The sequence below is a fragment of the Polistes dominula genome, unplaced genomic scaffold (genome assembly GCF_049000335.1).
Source record: "Polistes dominula isolate Pdom_NZ unplaced genomic scaffold, Pdom_raw_medaka contig_82, whole genome shotgun sequence".
NCBI classification, from domain to species: Eukaryota; Metazoa; Arthropoda; class Insecta; order Hymenoptera; family Vespidae; genus Polistes; species Polistes dominula.
Genome location: NW_028301046.1, coordinates 1367186 through 1389459, shown reverse-complemented (window position 1 = coordinate 1389459; position 22274 = coordinate 1367186). Strand labels below are relative to the sequence as shown.

Sequence of the window (22274 nt, the reverse complement as noted above, 5' to 3'; positions counted from 1 at the left end):
TAGTTTTTATTTTTTTTAATGTGACTTTTTTCTTTTTTTTTTTACCAGATCTAACAATTATAATAATGTTTGATGAAAAGAGGATAATAAGAATGATTTGTTGTGTAAGCGTTCAATGATTTTGACGGAATCACCCTGAAGTAAGTTAGCATATATATCTATATGTATATTTTTATATATACATATATATATATTTTTTATATATATATACTATTATTATATAACTATTCTACTTGTCAAGTAATAAAAATAGAGATTGCATAGATTGAGATTCGTAGCAGATTACCTCGAATGTTACGTTCTAAATAGAATATCCTTTCGAGTCTTATAACATGAGATTTATTTATTTATTTATTTATTTATTTGCGTCTTATATGAATTACATTATTTTTAGGATAATTCATAACTTCGCGATAAGATAACGCGACTTTTTCTTTTTATCTTTGTTTTATCTTTTCTTTTCTTTCCTTTTCTTTATTTATTTATTTATTTATTTATTTATTTATTTTTTTTTGTTTAACTGGAGTATTTCGTATAACTTTATTTTTATTTCCATATAAGTGCAAACCGTTTTTTTTTTTTTTTATATATATATATATTGCCGTCTAATTAAGTCTTACGCAGTGTGTCTCCACACACAGACACACACGCACACACACTTTGTTTAAATCTTTAATTAAAAGACATTAAAAAAAAAATGATTTTCACAATCAAGAAAAAAACGTAGAAAGAAGAGAATTTTTCACTTTTAGACGAGTCTTACTTTGTTTTCTTTTTTTTTTGTCTTTTTTTTTTTTTTATTTCTTTGTTTTTTCTCATTTTTTTTTCTTGTTCATTCTTTTTTCTTTTTATTTATACGATTAGATCTTTTTTTTCTTTTTTCTTCCGATATGTCTTAAGGAATTTGGTGTTTTTCACGTTCGCCGGTTTTTGTTGTTTGTTTGTTTGTTTTTTTTTTTTTATTAGTTGAATAATTTTCTAAATATAATTTATTCAATATCGCGAATAATTCATTTACACCTCCTTTACCAACCTCTTTTTATACCTTCCCTTTTCTTAATTAAATTTATTTCAAAACTTTCAAAGTCCTCTTATATATATATATATATATGTATATATAATACGTTAAAATTCTTAAAACTTCGAGAAGAACACCCAATCGGACTCCGAAAGTTAACCCTTAAGGTTTAATAAACCTCCACACAAACTTGATTGCATTATCTTCTTTTAATTTTCCCCCATTTGTCTTTTTTACATTCCCATTTCTATTATTTTTTTTTTTTTGCTTTTCTCGCATGTTGGATGCAAAAAAAGGAAAAAAAAAAACTAACCTTACAAACACTCGCTTGACTCACTTATTGCGCGACGCCATGACACATATACGAAGGATAATAACTTTTAACGCGAAATATTATACCGACATATTTGAGTATTTAATTGCCCATCATCCCTTTAAGGGACCAGAAATATCGAGTCATGTATCAAGTTCAAAGGTACAACTTCCTTTTTCCTTTTTTTTTCTTTTCTTTCTTTTTTATTTATACTTTGAATTCGAACGACTTCATCTCGTTTTTTTTCCATCTTAGATCATATGTTTGTTTATTCTTTCATATCATCAGCAGTAATAGTAATAGTAAACACGAAAGCAGTACGCGGATTTTGAGCATATAACTTTTTAGTATATGTATTGCTTGTACTTCCACTTAGGTTAGAAAAACGCCCTTTCTTTTTCCCGCCATTGAAACGACTCGTAAAATCACGAATAAAATGCGATTTTTATATATATATATATATATGTAATATGTTATATACCATCGCGATAAAGCGAGGTTAATATTTTTCGTTCTGATATATGGCCCACACCATAGAATGGTTTTGCTTTTATTGCTAATCCGTACCCTCCATAACAAAGAATAGACCAGGAGTTATCCCCTCCTCTTTTCAAAGATGGTCTGTCTGGTCCATCATCATCATCTTCTCTATTGAGACGGGGTAAAATCGATGAGCCCTTCTTCTTCTTCTTCTTCATCTTCTTCGTTTTCTTCTTTTTCTTCTTCTTCTTCTATCGCATCTCATCTTAGCAACGATACGTCACTGTCGTTTCTCAACCAGCGAAATCGAGAACGGTTTCCTGAATTTCTCTATTTGTGCGATCAGCTCTGGAAAGCTTAGATTTATCCCGACAGGAACCCACATCATATAATAATGTCTGTGCCTTTTCGATACGAGTTCTGAAACATATATTCCAGATTTTTTTTTTCTAACATCTGTATTTTTTTTTTAATATATTGGGTTGTCACAAGAAAGTAATTTTGGCTTGCACCAATAGACAGGGTTATGTTTGTTTCGTTATTCTTTTGAAGTTTGGTAGTTGACACTTTTAGGTTGCTATAGATACAAATACCATGTAATTTTGTTTACAACTTTTAGTTTATGGTCAATTGAGTTTTATTTCACACTAGAAAATCGAAATTACTTTCTTGCCAACCTAATATAATCTCTAAACGCGTTATGTGTTGGCTGTAGGAATTAGGATTTAATATTTGACCATTATTTATAATTTAAGACGTTCACGCTGGCGCCGATTTTCAGTGTCTGCGCTCGAATCTATGATGCGCTTCATCTGGCGGCGTGTGATTTTTGCTTGTTCAAACCTGGACCAAGGTGGGGACCATCAGTGGTACACAACGCCCGATGAAAAAATCTAGCGCCATGCCACCGGTGGTACGAGCCGGCGTGAATGTGTTAATTATAAATTTATTGATAAAAATTGATTTCCTTTTCCATTCTTACCAATAAAAACAAAGTCAAAATGTTGACTGACTATTAAAGTATTAATAACAATACCTCTCTTCATTGCAGGTCTTCCTCGCATTTAGGAATGTCGAAGATCTCGGCGAAAAGAGGTGGCAGCTTTAGTTTAGTCCAATTTCTCCTAAACCAATCTAAAAGATTTGCATGCCTAGCACCAAGCGCCCTTAATTCCGGTATCCTTTGAGAAACTCCAGATATGCTGGCACAGCCAGATGCTGAGGTTGCTTCGGCACCACCAGTGCCATTGTGATTTCTTGAAGTTTGAACTCTTAGGGCTTCTAAAAGACGATCCTGAAGCCTCTGGACCGCTTTAACGTCGTTAAGACCAGCCCTTTCACCGAGAAGCACTGCACCCGAGAACAAACCTAACTCGGCGTCTGCCAGTTGATAAGCGTTTAAAGATGACGTGAATTGCATCAAGGCCGCCACGAAGTCGGGCTACGATTTGTTTGTTTGTTTTTTTTTTCAAATCGAAAATCAAAAGATTAGTAAATGTCATTTGAATTTGTCAGATTTTAACCCTTTAAACTGGAAACTCGTTATGAAATATTAGTTTCCCGTTTAAAGGATTAAGATTGATGAGATAACGAAACAAAATAACCAATAATAATTAATATTACAGGTTTAACAAAATATAAAGAAGAACATACCTCATACATGAGTTCCATTTGTTGCCTGGTGATGTATGTACCATCCTCGAAAGTCATCGAACTATCTGTAGTCATTTTCGAAATATGACTTAGCCAGACCTCGAAGAAGCCAACCTTGATTAGAATGAGTTGATCGTCCTGCGAGAGTTCGCAGAATCCTGGAACCCTCTTCGCAAATTCTACCACCCTCTGTACCGACGGTGTAACCCTAGTCGCAAACTGTTGCCACAACCAGATTCTCTGTGATTCAACGGTTTCTGCTGTTGAGGAGGCTGCCTCTGGGTCTTCCGGGCTGGCCGGCTGCGAAGAATCACTCGCCTAATCAGCAGGATTACAAAAAGAAACAAGGGCATTGCTGCCGAATTCTAATAAAAGGATGTCTACTAACACTTTTTATATTATCATTCAGTTAAGTATTATTGTAGGATAATACAAAAAAAAAAAAGATCTAATTTCGTTCATTTCTATTTTAGTCTAGAAAATATTTCCTATAGATTGTAATTATTAAAAATTGTTAAAGGCCACTAGGAAAATGAGGTTATGTTCGGTGTCCTCAAATACTTGGATCCGCCACTGATTATTCTTTGATGTATTCCACACGAGAAAATCGATATAGGTCGGAGTTATTAAACGTTGAATGAATAATAAGTATCTCGTTAACGGGCGTGATAACAGTGATATCTTATTTATTAGATTATTTTGAATTAAAGGTCAAAATCCAATGATGGGGGGGGGGTGTCTCTTTAGGGATATATTAAGTTATTATTCTCACCGGTATTATCATTGGCTTTCGTATAAGACCCCTCGTGGACTCCTCGGTAAAACCACAATGCGCGTGATGTGCTTGCGACACTTGAAGGATAACATCGTAAACTGCCAACTGTTTAACATCCGTGTCGGATTGATCAGCTTCGGCAACCGCTGACGGTGGTATTCTTGGCATTGCATTCCCACCTTGTCCATTATTGTTATTATTATTATTATTATTGTTATTATTTTGACTGCTTGTATTGTTATTGTTGTTGTTGCTGCTGCTGTTGTTGTTATTATTGTTATTGTTGTTATTATTATTATTGTTATTATTATTATTATTGTTATTGCCAGTTCCAGCGGAAGACGTGAGCTGTTGCACGCCGGTTGTAGTCGTCGATGTGGTTGTCGTCGTGGTCGTTGGTATGGAATCTTCTGGACCACGTTCTCGCGAACGTTTCGGCACTCTGCCGTATCTGACAGCTGTATAAAATGTAATATTTATTAATAATTATTTAGTTTATTACCTGTTTCTATTAGTGAATCTCATACTATCTTATTACATTGAATATTTACTACAGAATTTTCTAGTATAACATATTTTTATTTTATAATTAATTTAGTTAGATCTTTATTTATTAACGCCAACGCAGCAAAAATTTCGCTAATGCGCCAATAAAGAGCAATCTTGTTGTTCGCACACAACAACCTTGTTGTTTGCACACAGCAACTGTTAGGGTTTCGTCAGGGTTGCGTCAGGGTTTCGTCGGGGTTATTGCGACAACATCAGGTGTAAGAAAATAAAGACTGTTTTGAATCTATGTTTTGTTATTCTATGATTTGTTGCAACAATTTAAGGTGTAGATTGTGCGCATTAGCGGAATTTTGCTGAGTCGGCGTTACTACGGAAGTACCATAAATTTAACCTATAAAATTATTATTGATATTATTTCAAAGTATTTGAAAAATTATTCATTACCATATATTTTCTAATCCGAGATTACTTTGCAATCTTATTTGATTTTTTTACAATTATATTTGTATTCAGATAAAACACGAAATTTCGATTACATAGAAAGAGAGAGAGAGAGAGAGAGAGATAGAGAGATAACGAATAACTATTGTGGAATGATATGTGTATATGATATATGATACATTTGATTACTTTGTGGATGGCCGCTAATGGATGGTAATTTTCAAATAAATTGTATAGAATATAAAGGATACGCGATAATCGATAATAAAAGCTTTCTACATAGCGATGTATGTGTCAATATACATGTATATATATATATATTTAGTTGAATTCTATATACACATACATATATATAAGTTTATTACACTATGTTCAGGAAAAAGGAACGAGAGAAGTTTCGACTTAAGCGTCATATGCACATGTACGTTGGATGCTTGATGGAACTTTGACGTTTAATTATGCACGCAACTTCTTTCTCTTTTCCTCTCTAACATCAAGCAACCAACCCCTTTTCAACCCCGCGGCCTTTACTTTACCACTTGTCGCTCTCGGCGCCAACGGAAGCTCGTAGAGCAGCAAAGTTGATGTCACAACGTTGAGATTAGTTTCCTGTACCTGATTTTCCAGTTTTCTAATCAAAACGATCTTTACATATCTAATAGTGAAATCGTTAACGATTGACGTTAGATTTGTTGTTGAAATATTTTCAATTGACACTTCCGTTAGTTTTTCCTATGTTTTATATTCAAAATTTAACCCTTTTTGCACTTTGTCGTCATTGACATTTAAGATGTTAGTCAATGTTTCCGCATGATTTGTGATTTTTATCGATTTATAATTAGAAATATTTGTAAGATATGAAAATGTTGATGAAATAATTACTTGTTGAAACAAAAACAACAAATTAATTCATAAGCTTATAGAATTAATTTCAATCTCAATCGTGTTATCTGGTTTGTTAGATTATAATTTAAAAGAAAGAAAAAAGAAAAAAACAAACTTGATGATAATAATTATACTGATGTATCTCAAAGGTATAATTATCTATGTGAAAGTAGTTTTGATTATTTTGATCTTATCCTGATACTTACAATCCCTGGACATGCCGACAGCTAGGCACTTCTTGAATCTGCAGTACTGGCAACGATTTCGATTTAATCTGATCACAAGACACTTGCCGTCCCTCAGGCACCTGTATTCTATCTGCTTTTGTATGCTTCTTCTGAAGAAACCCTGTAAATGAATGAATGAATGAATGAAAAAAACAAAAACAAAAACACAAAAATTTAAATACATCTTTTGATAAACTCAGATATTATTATAGAGAAAATTATCATAGATCGAGAAACAGGATAGGATAAAAATAATATAAAATTTTCTAATAGATTCATCGAGTTCTTTTTATCTTTTATCTAAACAACTTCAGGAATCGCATTTCATAGATTTTTGATAGAGAAAGTTACAAATTGAGATTACATTTATATCTTATTTTTATTTTCAAATTATTTTTTGTTAATTTTTATAAACTTTATGTGTGACATTGTAATACAGATAAAGTATGTAAAATTATTTAAACAAAATTGTTTTTTGTTTTGTTTGGTAATTCAATTGGAAGATCATCTATAATTAAAGGGAGTTACAAATTGAGATTAAATTTAAATTTATATTTTATTTCAAATTATTTTTTGTTAATTTTTATAAACTTTATGTGTGACGTTGTAATACAGATAAGTTGTGTAGTATTATTTAAACAAAATTATTTTGTTTGATAATTCGATTGGAAGATCATCTATAATTATAGGGAGTTACAAATTGAGATTAAATTTAAATTAATATTTTATTTCAAATTATTTTTTGTTAATTTTTATAAACTTTATTTGTGACATTGTAATACAGATAAGTTGTGTAGTATTATTTAAATAAAATTGTTTTTTGTTTTGTTTGATAATTCAATCGGAAGAAGAAGATTATCTATCTGTGATAGAATTCGTTTGAATTTTGGGTTCAGTTTGATATTAAAGGTAAATAGTTCTCTCTAGTAATCTTGAGTTTGACTGATCGAATCGGAAATGAAAAGAACATCATCTAGACATCTTCGTGACTAGCTAACGGAATGAAAATTAATTACAAGACATTCGTTTCCTTCAATCATTAATAAAAAAAAAAAAAAAAAAAAAAAACACACACACACACAAAACAAAATGAATATATAAATGAATAATACGAACAAAACTATGTTGACATTTGCAAAGATAAATAAATTATAATAGAATTTTTAATATTAAAACAAAAGGTGATAGATGTCAATGAAATAATAAAGAATCTTGAAAACACGTGTCCAGTTTTCTTTGAAATCATCAAACATTGAGATATTCTTGTCTATTATAACATTGATATCAATTAATTAAGAATAAACGTTGGTAATAGTTTGAGAACTGCATTGCTGATGCCGTATTTCCAGGTTCCAATATCCTGCATAGCGCATGGAATTACGTGAAACAACTACCTGTAATATACTTCTCTCTCTCTCTGTCTCTCTCTTTCTCTCTTTCTCTCTTTCTCTTTCTCTTTCATTCTATTCGTTGAGGAAAAATCAATACTTATGTCACACGCCGGATATAAACGGTGGTGCGCGTCCTATTACAAAAGCTAAAGAACATTTAATAATAATAGGTTTAGAATTATTTCATATTCAATGAAAAATGAATTATTGTACCTTTGATTGTCTACCCTACCTTTCATTAACTCTTAGAGTGCTATCAACGTATATACGTGTTTTTTAATATTAATGTGAAATAATATAATGTATGTGTTTATATTAATATATATATATATATATATATATATAAATATTATAATATTATTATATAATAAAAATATTATATATTATATATTCTATTTTTTTTTATATCTTTTTATAATATATAATAAATATAATATATATATAATATAATTATATAAAATTAATTATTATATTTAATTTATATTATTAATATATATATAATATTAATTTATAATAATTATATTTATATTAATTAATATAATTAATTAATTGTATTAATTTTTATATAATAAATTATTCCGTTCTTATGAAACATTACAGTTAAAAATATTCACCACTCAAAGGATTAATCGTTCGAAATTATTCAAAAATTTTTATTTCGAAGTATCACGAATAGAAAAAGAAAAAAAACAAGATTAGAATGATGAGGAAGTAATAATTATTATTTAAAAAAAAACAAAAAATTAAAGACACGTTAGAATTTTATATTTGAAAAATGTGACAAACGTGACACACTTGTAGAAAAAACGTATATATAGATAAACAATATTGATAAATATTGAAACACGCGAGATGTGAAAAATTATCTGAACTAATAAGAAATATCTCGTACGCGTTTTATCGTTTAATTTTTTTTTCTTTTTTTTTTTAATAACAAATTCGTTACAGTGCACTTTTCATTTATTGAAAAATGTATGTGTTTATTGGTTTGGTGATACGAAATGTATATAAAATTGATCGAAAGTTTGACACAAAAAGTTTGTGTTAACTTCGTACGTGTGTGATGACTTGTGTGTTATAACTCGTAAATAGGTATTTAAGTGAAAGGCACATTTCAAATTATTATAATTATTTTATTATATATATATATATATTTTTCATTTCAATAGAAGAAATAAAAAAATACGAAAGAAGGGAAAGAGAAAAGAAAATAAAAGAAATGAAATGAAAAAGAAATATAAAAAAAAAAAAAAAAAAAAAAACTGGACGTGACAAGTTGCATAATAAGCGTATAATTTCTTCCGCTTAACTATAAGTGGACACACACACACACACACACACACACACACACACACATATATATATATATATATATATATATATATATATATATATATATATATATATATATATATATACGTGAATCGGTTGTCACTATGTCTATGTTTATCGAGTAATAATGTTACGCGAGTTGTAGCAAGTAGTAAAAGCATTGGAATGGTCAGACAACTCAAAGTAAATCCTATAATTAAAAACTTTCCCCCTTACCTCGAGTTAAAAATAGAAAGTTTCTTTATCAATAAAAGCTTCTTCTTTTATTTCTTTTCTTTTTTCTTTTTTTTTTTTCATATCGAATCAATCATTCATATCTATCTTTTTCTTTTTGTTTTTAAGAATAGATTTTTATTTTATCGAATCACAATTATCGGATATCGAAATATTTCATTTATATTTGATCAAAGTTGAAGTTTAATCGAATAAACTTTTTAAGTAGACTTTAATCTTTATTATAAATTCAATCGTTAATATTTTATTAAAATCTTGAAATTAAAAATGAAATAATTTGTATGAATATATATTTTTTTTTTTTTTTTGTTAAAAGTGACTATTTTAGAATACAGTATGAATTTTTGACGTATATAATACTTAATAACTTTCCAGTAACTTTACTTATAGTTATTAATTATATATTATCATGTTTATAAATTCAATCGTTATTAATACTTTAAAATTTCCAAATTAAAAAACAAATATATTTAGAAATATTTTTTGAGATACTATTTTAGAATAAAGAATGAATTTTTGACGTATATAATACTTAATAACTTTCCAATAACTTGAATTATAATTATTAATCATATTATTACGTTTATAAATTCAATCGTTAATACTTTAAAATCTCAAAATTAAAAAACAAATATATTTATAAATATTTTTTGTTAAGAGAGTGGCTATTTTAAAATACAAAATTAAATTTAATAACTTTTCGATTACTTTAATTATAGTTATTAATCATATTATCGCGTTTATAAACAATCGTTAATACTTTGCAATCTAGAAACTAAAAAAATAAATTTATAAATATTTTTTGACTGACTATTTTAGAATACAGAATTAATTACTAACGTATTGGGATCTCTGACAGGGACGTGACGTAATAAAATTCGACCTATTTACTCTAATTTTGAATTTAGCCACCAGATAGCATATTCAAGTGCTAGAGATCCCACCACGTGGCGTAGCAAAATTCGACCTATCTATTTTAATTTTGAATTTAGCCACCAGATAGCATATTCAATTGCTAGAGATCTCAATATAATACTTAAGGGGACCTTCTACTCTGCAATTTAAAAACATTTTTTTTTTTTTTTTTTACATTTTTCGAATGTATATATATGTAGAAATATTGTGTTAAAATTTCAAAAAGATCCGATGTCTCTAACTACATTTTTGGTGCCTGAACGTAACTACCTCGGACCGCTTTCCTGAGCGTTCGGCGCGCACGGACGACTCTTATCTTGTTCAATCCCTCTCTCTTTCATTGTTTATTCAGGCAGTTTTTTTTATTGTAATCTGTATAATCCTTCGTATTGTCAGGTATATTTTTCGGGGGATCAGACATAGAGAAATATATAACTGTCTGAAGATGATGATATATAGATTATTAAATTATGATGATGTTAATGGGCTAATAATTTGAATAAAACGTGGCCCATTGCTGGGCCCATTAATCGGCCAATGATCAACTACCATTAATGGGCCGATAATAAATGCCGGTAATGGGCCGATAATAAATGCCGGTAATGGGCCGATAATAAATGCCGGTAATGGGCCGATAATTAATGCCGGTAATGGGCCGATAATAAATGCCGGTAATGGGCCGATAATAAATGCCGGTAATGAGCCGATAATTAATGCCGGTAATGGGCCGATAATAAATTCCGGTAATGGGCCGATAATAAATTCCGGTAATGGGCCGATAATAAATTCCGGTAATGGGCCGATAATAAATTCCGGTAATGGGCCGATAATAAATTCCGGTAATGGGCCGATAATAAATGCCGGTAATGGGCCGATAATAAATGCCGGTAATGGGCCGATAATAAATGCCGGTAATGGGCCGATAATAAATGCCGGTAATGGGCCGATAATAAATTCCGGTAATGGGCCGATAATAAATGCCGGTAATGGGCCGATAATAAATGCCGGTAATGGGCCGATAATAAATGCCGGTAATGGGCCGATAATTAATGCCGGTAATGGGCCGATAATTAATGCCGGTAATGGGCCGATAATAAATGCCGGTAATGGGCCGATAATAAATGCCGGTAATGGGCCGATAATAAATGCCGGTAATGGGCCGATAATAAATGCCGGTAATGGGCCGATAATAAATTCCGGTAATGGGCCGATAATAAATGCCGGTAATGGGCCGATAATTAATGCCGGTAATGGGCCGATAATAAATGCCGGTAATGGGCCGATAATTAATGCCGGTAATGGGCCGATAATAAATGCCGGTAATGGGCCGATAATAAATGCCGGTAATGGGCCGATAATTAATGCCGGTAATGGGCCGATAATAAATGCCGGTAATGGGCCGATAATAAATGCCGGTAATGGGCCGATAATAAATGCCGGTAATGGGCCGATAATAAATGCCGGTAATGGGCCGATAATAAATTCCGGTAATGGGCCGATAATAAATGCCGGTAATGGGCCGATAATTAATGCCGGTAATGGGCCGATAATAAATGCCGGTAATGGGCCGATAATAAATGCCGGTAATGGGCCGATAATAAATTCCGGTAATGGGCCGATAATAAATGCCGGTAATGGGCCGATAATAAATGCCGGTAATGGGCCGATAATAAATGCCGGTAATGGGCCGATAATAAATGCCGGTAATGGGCCGATAATAACTGCAGGTAATTGGCCGATAATAAATGTCGTTTAATTTGTCCACCATTTTTTTATTTATTGATAAAATTTTTATATAAAACTGTCACTTTGTAGCTGAAGTCATACAGAATATAAAACCATTTTACTTGTATGTTTCAGGTAAGCCATTCTCAAGTTCTGATGGTGCTACCAAAGCACTAAAGTTTTAAGGTGTTTTTTTATACTACTGTTTTTGCAATAAAAAATTAATTAAAATGAAAAAATAAAAATTCATTTATATAGTTTAAGACTCAATTTAACAAACCCAACAACTTTTAGATCGATATCTTTTATAGTTTTCTTGGAAAAAATTCGCGAAAATAGCCTTTTTTTTAGGTGCTCAGAGTAGAAGGTCCCCTTAATAACTCTTTCCAGTTACTTTAATTATAGTTTATCATATTATCACGTATATAAACAATTATGAAATTCTTCAAATTCTTCATATAGCAAGTATATATTTATAAATACTTCCAATAAAAGAAAAAAAAACAAAATAAGAAATAGAAGAAGAAGAAGAAGAAGAAGAATCCATTTTAACCATGGACGAGTTCGTTTTCCGCACGTTTATTAAATTTTTAATAGTTAGACATTCGTCAGGAATATCGAGTCACGATATTACACTCTCTTTCTCTCTTAACTCTCTCACTCTCTTTCTCTTGATATTTTCAAATCGTAAGAGAGAAAGAGAGAGAAAGATGTCTCGCATTTTTCAACGTATTCTCATCATATTGAAAACGTACCGTGGAATCGAAAGTTGCACGTGTGAGTTCAGTGCTCAAACACACATATACAAGTTGAAAGATGCGATCTTTGTCGATCCATGTATCTATACATGTATATGTATATTTATATATATATGTATGTATAAAAGTATATATGTTGTATGTAGTTGTAAGATCGCGAGAATGCACCAATTCACCGTTAACTCTGGCCTTAGGGCTTCCGTGTTTCAATCTCAGACGAGGAGTGCCGCTCGATTGGTGGATATGCATCTCGTGCAAACCTTAAGGTCTATTCACAACAAATGAACGTGTTACGTTTCTTCATCTCTTTGTATTGAAAACATCGTTTAAAAGGAATTCAAAGTAGAATTTATTTTTTTTTCTCCCTACGTTCCTTTACTATCGGAAATATCTATTGTGTAACTTTTCATCTTTGTATCTTAACAATAATTTCTCTTGGAAGAGAGAGAGAGAGAGAGAGAGAGAGAGAGAGAGAGAGAAAGAGAGTATATAAGTAGTTGTATATAAATCAATACAGAGAAAAGTAATATACATGGGATAGGGGAATATAATTGGATCGTTTATTATAAAAGTGGGTTAAGTATGTTATTGAATAAAATAAAATTGAGAAAATTGTCATGGTATTTTGTTTTCTTTTTTTTTTGTTTTATTTATAATTTATGAAAATTATATATTTTTCTTTGCAAATGGGTTTAAACCACTTTCATAATGAACGTTTGTATATGATGCACAGACTGTAGATAAAATATGTTTGAAACTGTTACATAAATTCAGAGAAACGTAAGATATTTTCTATATAAAAACAAAGAAATTAATGCTTTCAGGAATCATCGATTTGTTAAAAAAAAAAAAAAAAAAAAAAAAAGAATAAAAGAAAAAATAAACAGAATACTTTTTCTATGCAAACATAATGCAACTTGTTTGATATTTTTAATTGTATCAAAAATTTATATAATAATATAATATAATATATTACGTTAATATAATAACATATAAATATATATTATTAATTATAAAATATATTTTATAATATGTAATATATTATGTATAATTATATAAATAATTATTATATTAATTACATATTATAAATAATATATTTTATAATATATTATATATATTTTTATATATTATAATTTAATTAAATTTATATAATATAAATATATATTATATATTATAAAATATATATTTTAAAATTAATATTAATATATAATAATATATAAATATTAAATATTTATTTTTTCAATATTTGTACGTATTTAAAAAAAAAAATAATTAATATTTCAATCACACATTCCATTTCAATCTGACATTCAAAAAATACAAAAAAAAAAAAAGAAAAAAATGTAAAATTTTCTAATATTCTTTTGATAACAAAAATATAATTATATCTTTTTTTTTATATATATATATATATTTACACACCTATTTCTATCTTTCGTTTGATATTACTCCTACAAATTGTATATCATTATTACATCAAAATAGTTAAATTAGGTTTAAAACTAATTATAGTAATTTTCAAATACTACAGAACACTACAATGATGTTATCCGAACGAAAAGAGATATGAATTGTTATTTATATCGGTATGTCTCTCATGTGGTCAATAACGATATACCTATACACGTATATAAACACAATACATAATACAAAATATAAAAATAAGCATGAAAGAGAAAAAACGCAAAAGTAAGTGTGATGATGATAGTTCGTTTCCTTTACTCACGTTCAAAGCTCTCACTGTAATTTATTACACCTCGTAGTCTAGTGCTTTGCTAATACTAATTATACTTTAGTGCCGATCACGAAGCACGTAGGTTAATGTTCGCAATGCGTAACAACATTGTCGTCGTTGTCAATAACACACACACACACACACACACACACACACACACACACACACACACACACACACACACACACACACACACACACACACACACACACACACACACACACATACACACACATACATACATACATATAGGATCAGCTGTTATTTGTAACAATGAATTTACCTTTTGCAACGTATCGTTCTTGTCAATCATTATTATTTCTTTTTCTATTTTTCTTCTTTTTTTTTTTTTTTTCATCAAGAAAAAAATACAATTCTACCTGGGGAAATATCATTTATTTTTATCTTTTTTTTTTCTTTATGATTCGTAAAGAGATTATGCTATTATCTAGATTGTTTTTATTATTATTATTATTATTATTATTATTGTTTTTTTTGTTTGTTTGTTATAAATTATTACTGACACGTGTTTGTTAGATGTATGTAACACGTTTCGTGTCATGTGTACCACCGGTGGTACACGTTAAATTGTACTGTACATGAATGACAAGTTAGTTAACAAATTGAAATGGGATCACACGGGAAGCATCAGCTTTCAAATAAAAAAAGGATTCATCAAAATTGATTCACCCAAGTCGAAAGTTTTGAAGTAACGAACATACAAAAAAAATACAGACGAATTTAGAACCTCCTTCTCCTTGTTTTTTGAAGTCGGTTGAAAAGGGTTGTTTTTTCGGACATGAAACGTGTTAATATTGCACTAATATTTGCGTGAATATTATAATAAAAAAAAAAAATATAAAAGAAAAACTATAATAGATAAGTTTAGATTAAATTTAAATATTATTACTGTATAAACTTTTCTCATAAACGTGTATAAATATATCAGTTTCATATATAAGGAAACAAAACAAGAAAGACCAATAATATATAATAAACGAGTTAAACTTTCAGTAAAGAATATGTACACGTGTATATATATATATGTATATGTATTTTTTTGATATAATCGTATATTACGTATACAGCATCGTTTCTATAAACATCCTTCTATAATTGCTTTACTTGAGATAAAATGAAATAGGATATATACATGTACATATATACAGAGATATATATATATATATATGCAGGTATACATCGCAGGTGTTTCTCCGTATAACCATAGCTATAAATCTTTTTAATCTAACTTGATCTAACCGATCTCTCTCTCTTTCTCTCTCTCTCTTTCTCTCTTAAGTGCACAACTCTCTTCGAAAGTCGATCGATCGTTAGAATCGTGCATGTGTTTCACTTACGAAAGTTCTAAAGAAGAAGAAGAAGAAGAAGAAGAAGAGTTAAAGAGAAAATTAAAGAAAAAAATTAAAAGAAAAAAAGAAAAGGAGAGACAGAGACAAAGAGAAAGAAAGAGAGAGAGAGAGAGAGAGAGAGAGAGAGAGAGAGAAATTATTTATAGATTTTGTTTTTCAATTTATATTAAGTTTCATAAAATTCTATTATATTTATATTTAGAAGTATATATATATATATATATTACATTTATATATTATAAAATTTATATTACTATATTTATATTTATAAATAATTCAAAAAATATATTTATAAATATATAATAATTATTAAATATTATTATAAATAATATATACAATATGTATTATATTTATAAATTATTATATAATATATAATATATATTAACACATTTTGTTCATTATTTTTTAATGATTTAATAAAACATTGTTTGAATGGAAGGGTTGAGCAAAAGAATGGAACTAACATTTACGTATATTTCATTACGTAACTACAAACCAATTGAAGTTTTTAAAAAAATAGTATTTTTACATTTGATAAATATATAATAATCAAATGTTCAACGAGTCAAATATTGGCTCAATTCGTAAATCTAGTGTTAAATATAATTATCGAGTTGATTTAGAAAAAAAAAAATGTAAATCGTAAAATAATATAATAATAATTTTGTAAATGGGTGGTTTATCAGATTAGCGATGATTTATTTAAACAAAACAAAAAATAAATAAATAAAACATTGATGCTTACTTACCTTGCAACCCTCGCAGCTTGTAACACCGTAATGATATCCACTTGCCTTGTCACCGCAAACTTTACAAGGTACAAAACTTTTAGCTGGTGTTGAACTGTTAGAATCGGCTGCCGCGTAATGTTGTTCTGTAAATAAATCAAACAAATCTATCATAAATATATGTATGTTTTTAACAACAACAACAACAACAACAACAATAACAACAACAAAACATAAAAATAAAATCAAAGTTATTATACTAGGAATGAATCTCATTTTGCAAGTAAAAATCAATGTAGTTTCTAGAAAACGAAACGTCTATTGATTATTTTATTTAGAAATCAAAAGCTCTTTGTTTCTATGCTAGATGATACTCATACTTATGCAAAAAAGAATATTTTTCAAAGAGTCTGTGTATGTGTATGTGTATGTGTGTTTGTGTGTAGAATATTTTTACCCCATTATTATTCTTATATATATATATTTTTGTTTAAACACAAAGTCGTTCAATAGTACTTTTGACAATAGGAATACTATTCCTATTCCAATTTTATGGAAATTCTTTGAAATAAACAAAAGAAAAAAAAAATAAACATAAAAAGTCATCGAAGTTTACAACGAAAAGAATAAAAAACGGAGGAAAAGTAAAAGACAAAAAAAAAAGTAGTAAAAAAAAAAAAAAACAAAAAACTATGGAAAAACAATCGTTGGTAATGTTAGTTTTGTTTTATTCTTTATTTCTTATTCGATTGTATTTTTCATAGTATTTTTTTTTTCTCATAGAAGAAAAATAGTTGCTTTTGCTACTTTAAAGGTGTTCGTGTAAAAGTTGCAAAAGGAGGGGGGGGGGTTTAAAAAGATGAAGTAAGGAAGAAACGAAAAGAAAAGAAAAGAAATAGTAAGGGTAAAAAGAAAAGAAGATAAAAACAAGAAGAAAAATAGAAAGAAGAAGAAGAAGAAGAAGAAGAAGAAGAAGAAGAGGAAGAGGAAGAGAAGTAAAGGTAAGGTAAGGGAAGGGAAGAGAAGGGAAGGGAAGGTAAGGGAAAGGAATAGACAGACGCTTCTGTGGTCGAGGTCTGGTGTAACGGAAAGCCTGAATCAACCGTTACAAGGAAGATGGTGGACGATGAGGAGGAGAAGGGAAAATAGTAGTCGACCGTTCTCCAAGGAAGATATTTTCTTATTCGACATGGATGGAAAGAGATGAGAGAGAAGAAACATCGATGGGGATCGAGGGAAGAAAGGAAAAAGATAAAAAAGAAAAAAAAATGTTCAAACGAGGCCGGGACCAATCTCCGTGTAGGGAGATTTAAGAATACAGTATATGTTAAGTATTTACCTGTATCTATTAACTATTAATGAAAGTTTACCGTTTTACACGTATGTAATTAGCTTTTTTTTTTCTTCTTCTATTTATTATTGTTGAAATTTGTTAATATAAAGGATAATTTGTATTAGATTATATTTTGTCTTTATTTATATTTTATTAGAGGGTGTTTTTTCGATTACGTGTTGCTGTAGTTTTGTTATTAAATGTTCATTTAATATATTTCTATAAACTATATTTAGTAAATTATAACAACATGTAAGATAATATTATAATTATAATGGAATATATAAAATAATAATATAGTAAAAAATATAAAAAGTAAGTAGAGATGTTCATTTAAAATATACATCGATGTATATCCGAGAAAATCTTAAATTGCAATCTTTCCGATCGATGCATCGAAAAGAAACATCGATGTATATTTTAAATGAACATCCCTAAAAAGTAAGGTTAGTTATGTCATAGATAAATCTGAAAACAATTGTAATACAGCATCATCTATTGAAAACTTACAGTACTTAGAAACTTAAATAACTTTTAAATATAATAAATAATAAATATATAAATAACAACACACAAAATAATACTACAAATTAAAATGGAATATATAAAACAATAATCCACAAAAAAACATAAAAAGTAAGGTTAGTTATGTCATATGTAAACCTGAAAAAAACGTGAAATAACTGAATTGTAATATAACACCATCTATTGAAAATTTACAGTACTTAAAGATCCAGAAACATAATGAAGAATTAATAAACTACTATTTGGTCTGTTAACGTAAATACGAGTATGCCATTTTGTATTTGACTTATTAGATAAAATTAGAAAATATTCTATACTATCTATTATATATAATTATATGTATATTATATAATACTATATTATATGTTAGAGTTAGAAATACATGTAACGTTTCTAGTATTACGTGTCATTCGTAACAAACGGTACTACTTCTATTTCTTTCCTTATTTCGTAGCGTTAACGTAAAAGACTATTATAAGGATCTAATCTCTTTGGCCGTTATCCCACAACCAAAAATGGCGTTACTTCTTTTTTTCTTTTCTTTTCTTTTCTTTTCTTTTCGTAGACGCATTTGCTATAATGATTCTATGTACCCGTATATATGGGGTTGAACTCGTTCGGCTTGTTTCACGTTTTCTCTACTTGCACCGTAATACGAACTATGATGAGAACTATCAACGGTTCACAATAATATACAGTAATTTCTTAACAATATTATCAAAATTTATTTCTTAATGTATTATCTAATAAATTAATAAATAAATTATTACGTTTAACCTCTTAAAGAACAATTTTGGTTCAACGTAATACAACGCCATTCGAGTTAATTCAAGCATGCAACTTAAAGGCTTAATTATATTTAAATATTGTATGTATTTTAATATTAATTTATATATAATATTATATTGGTATCTTTGGTAGGGATGTGGCGTAACAATTCGACCTATCTAATCTAATTTTCAATTTAACCACCAGATAGCGTATTCAAGTGCTAGAGATCCCAATAAAATTAAAGTTACACGTATACTGTCATTAATGTAATTTCATTTAAATAACGATGATATTTATACTTCCTCGTTACTCGTAGAAAATTTCAATCGGTTGCCTTGCTTTTTTTTTTTTTTTGTTTTCTCAAGGCTAATGTAATTGCACATTTTTTTGGTTGTAATTAAAAAAAAAAAAAAAAAAAAGAGAAAAAGAATGAAAGAGTAAATGAAACTTGGAAAAAAGTTTCATAGAGTCAAAACGATAGGGTGTTCAATATTTCATTAATTTATTATAATAGATGAAAAAGTTTAGAAGTTATAAGAAAAGCCATTGGTAAGCACTTATTTATATTCGTTAAATTACTCTCTTTCTCTCTCTCTCTCTCTCTCTCTTTTTCTCTTTTTCTCTTAGAGAAACTGAGAACGTGTCTGTGAATAAATTTCAGTGCTTTTAAGTACTTCCTCGTATGGCAATTATAGAGCGCTTTAATAGCAACTTAATCGTTCGTGCCGATGCAAATTTGGTCGTTTCTCCTACGGGACCAACGGGGTAATAAAAACTCAAGTCGTTCATTCCCTCCCCCTCTCTCCCTCCCTCCTCCTCCTCCTCCTTCTCCTCCTTCTTCTTCTTCTCGTTCATTATACAGTCGGTATTATTTATCGTTAACTGCTACGATAAATTCAATATTACGACGTTCTCATATTTCCCGTATATTCGCTCGGTTACACTTACTCTCTCTCTCTCACACATACAAATAATAATATAATTTATATATATATATATATATATATATATATATATATATATATATATATATTGTGTGTTTACACTTATATAAAACGAGAAAGCTTAACTCGTCTTTATTTTTTAAAAAATCGAACGTGATCTTTACGATTAGGATGAAAGGTTGGAGGAGGAGGAGGAGGAGGAGGAGTGAGAGCAGAAACTTTTATTGTGTGAGATGAGAAATCCACAATCCATGTTTATTCTTTTGAAAGAAAGAAAGAGAGAGAGATTGATTCAAATCTTTTTTTTATATCTTTAACATCTGATGTTTATTTTCTATCATTCTTTGAAGCTTTTCATTTTTATATTTAATATATATTTTTTTTTTATATTTAAATATTCAGTGTTAAGTTGTTGGTTTTCGATGAAACTTTGAAACTACTGAATCGATTTTAATGACATTTTGTTCAATTTAACATATTGGGATCTCTAGCATTTGAATACGCTATCTGGTGGCTTAATTCAAAATTAGAGTAGATAGGTCGAATTGTTACGACACGCCCCTGCCAGAGATTCAGAATAGGATAGTTTTGATCGCGTTTATTTTTTATTTTTTATCGCTAATATAAAAATTTGTTATTTAAAGATTATGTAGATCTTTTAGTACTGTAACTTTTTTAATGAATGTAGCTGTAAAATTCTGTGTCACAATGTTTGTCTACTTTGAACTTTGAAATTAGTTAATTAATAAAATTTCTTTTATTTTATGTGATTTGTTTTTCAACTTAAAATATAGAATAATTTGTATCGCGTTTATTTTGTATTTTTTTTTTATCGCTAATTTAAAGATTTATTATGAAAAAGGTTATGTAGGTCTGTAAGTACTGTAAGTTTTCAATAGATAGCGTTGTATTACAATTCAGTTATTTCGCTATATTCACGTCATACGTTTTTCTAACCTTACTTTTTTTATACTTCTTCCTGTATTATTATTTAATTGTAACAGTTTTTTTTTTTCTTTTTTTTTTTTTAGATAATCGTCGTTTAATTCAATTTTGTCAAGGTTTTATCTGATTAAAATTTGAATAATATCTTTATAGTGGAAGTTCATTTTGTTTGATTATTTTTCTAGAATAAAATCAACATTATTTTTGTTCACAGATCAATAAGAAAGACGACATGTCTTTTTTCTATTTTTTTTTTTTCAATAAATCGATCATATGAATATCGATGAGGTTTTTTTTTCTTTTTATCTAATTTCTCTTTCTCGATAAGACGCAAATGATTTCTAGATTTTTCAAGATAGTTTTTTTAGAATCTACAGATTTTATCTTTTTCTGTTTCTTTATCTCTTCGTAGAAACATCGATCGTTGTCCAGATATTTTTTTCTTCTTCTTTTTTCCCCCCTCTTATTTCTTTTTATCCGATGGTAACAGACGTGTGTCACGTTCCTTACAGTCTCTCTCTCTCTAACTCTCTTTCTGTCTCTCTCTTTTAACATCGATGAAATGTAAGGAAGAAAAACTTCCGTTACTTTCGTAGGAAATCCATAAAAAGGAACAAACCTGTCAACGTAGTTGAAGAAGATCTCTCTCTCTCTCTCTCTCTCTCTCATCTAAGTTTCGTCTTGTCTTGTCTTGTCTTGTTGTCTTGTTGTCCTGTTCCTTGTGCTAATCACACACGAGTTTTGCTTCATCGAACTTCAGAGATAACATCTTTCTCTTTTTTTTTTTTTTTTTTTTGATATAACCAATGTCTGTTTATACAGGACGATGGGGTAGATTACTTTGAAATTAGGTTTATCATTTACTTTTTTATTTTCTTTCTTTGTTTTTGCATTAACTTGCTTACCATTTCTTTCAGTTGATGATTTATTTTTGCTATTGGAAAAAATATCAATTGAAAACAACAACAACAACAAAAAATTAGATTGTTTTTATTTTTGTATTTTGTTCGTTGTTTCTTGTATTTTATTTTATATATTTTTGTTGTTTATTGGAATTTATTTTGTATATGTTTGTTTATTTGTTGTATTTTATTTTATATATTTTGGTATTTTATTTTATATATTTTTGTATTTTGTTTATTTTTATTTTAATATTTTCTTTGTTGTTTTTTTTATATTTTACTTTCCCCATTTCTTATTTTATTTCAATTTTAAATTCATTCAACGAAGAAGGTAATATTACGAATACCGTTGGCTTTGATTTCC

General features: G+C 28.8%; 1 protein-coding gene across 3 annotated transcripts in view; it reads right to left on the bottom strand.

Annotated features, from left to right (window-relative positions):
• Positions 1–337: 337 nt before the first annotated feature.
• Positions 338–22274, bottom strand: part of Eip78C (Ecdysone-induced protein 78C) — a 105532-nt gene continuing 83595 nt past the window's right edge. For 2 of the 3 annotated variants that reach the window (XM_015320853.2, XM_089175237.1), the window contains 6 exons: positions 16512–16636; positions 6282–6423; positions 4237–4697; positions 3465–3782; positions 2848–3252; positions 338–2231 (listed from right to left, as the gene is read on the bottom strand). In XM_015320853.2, coding sequence (XP_015176339.1) covers positions 2854–3252; positions 3465–3782; positions 4237–4697; positions 6282–6423; positions 16512–16636 — 1445 coding nt within the window. In that variant the 3' untranslated portion in view covers positions 338–2231; positions 2848–2853. The remainder of the gene's footprint in view (positions 2232–2847; positions 3253–3464; positions 3783–4236; positions 4698–6281; positions 6424–16511; positions 16637–22274) is intronic. The other variant, XM_015320851.2, reaches the window with a different exon arrangement.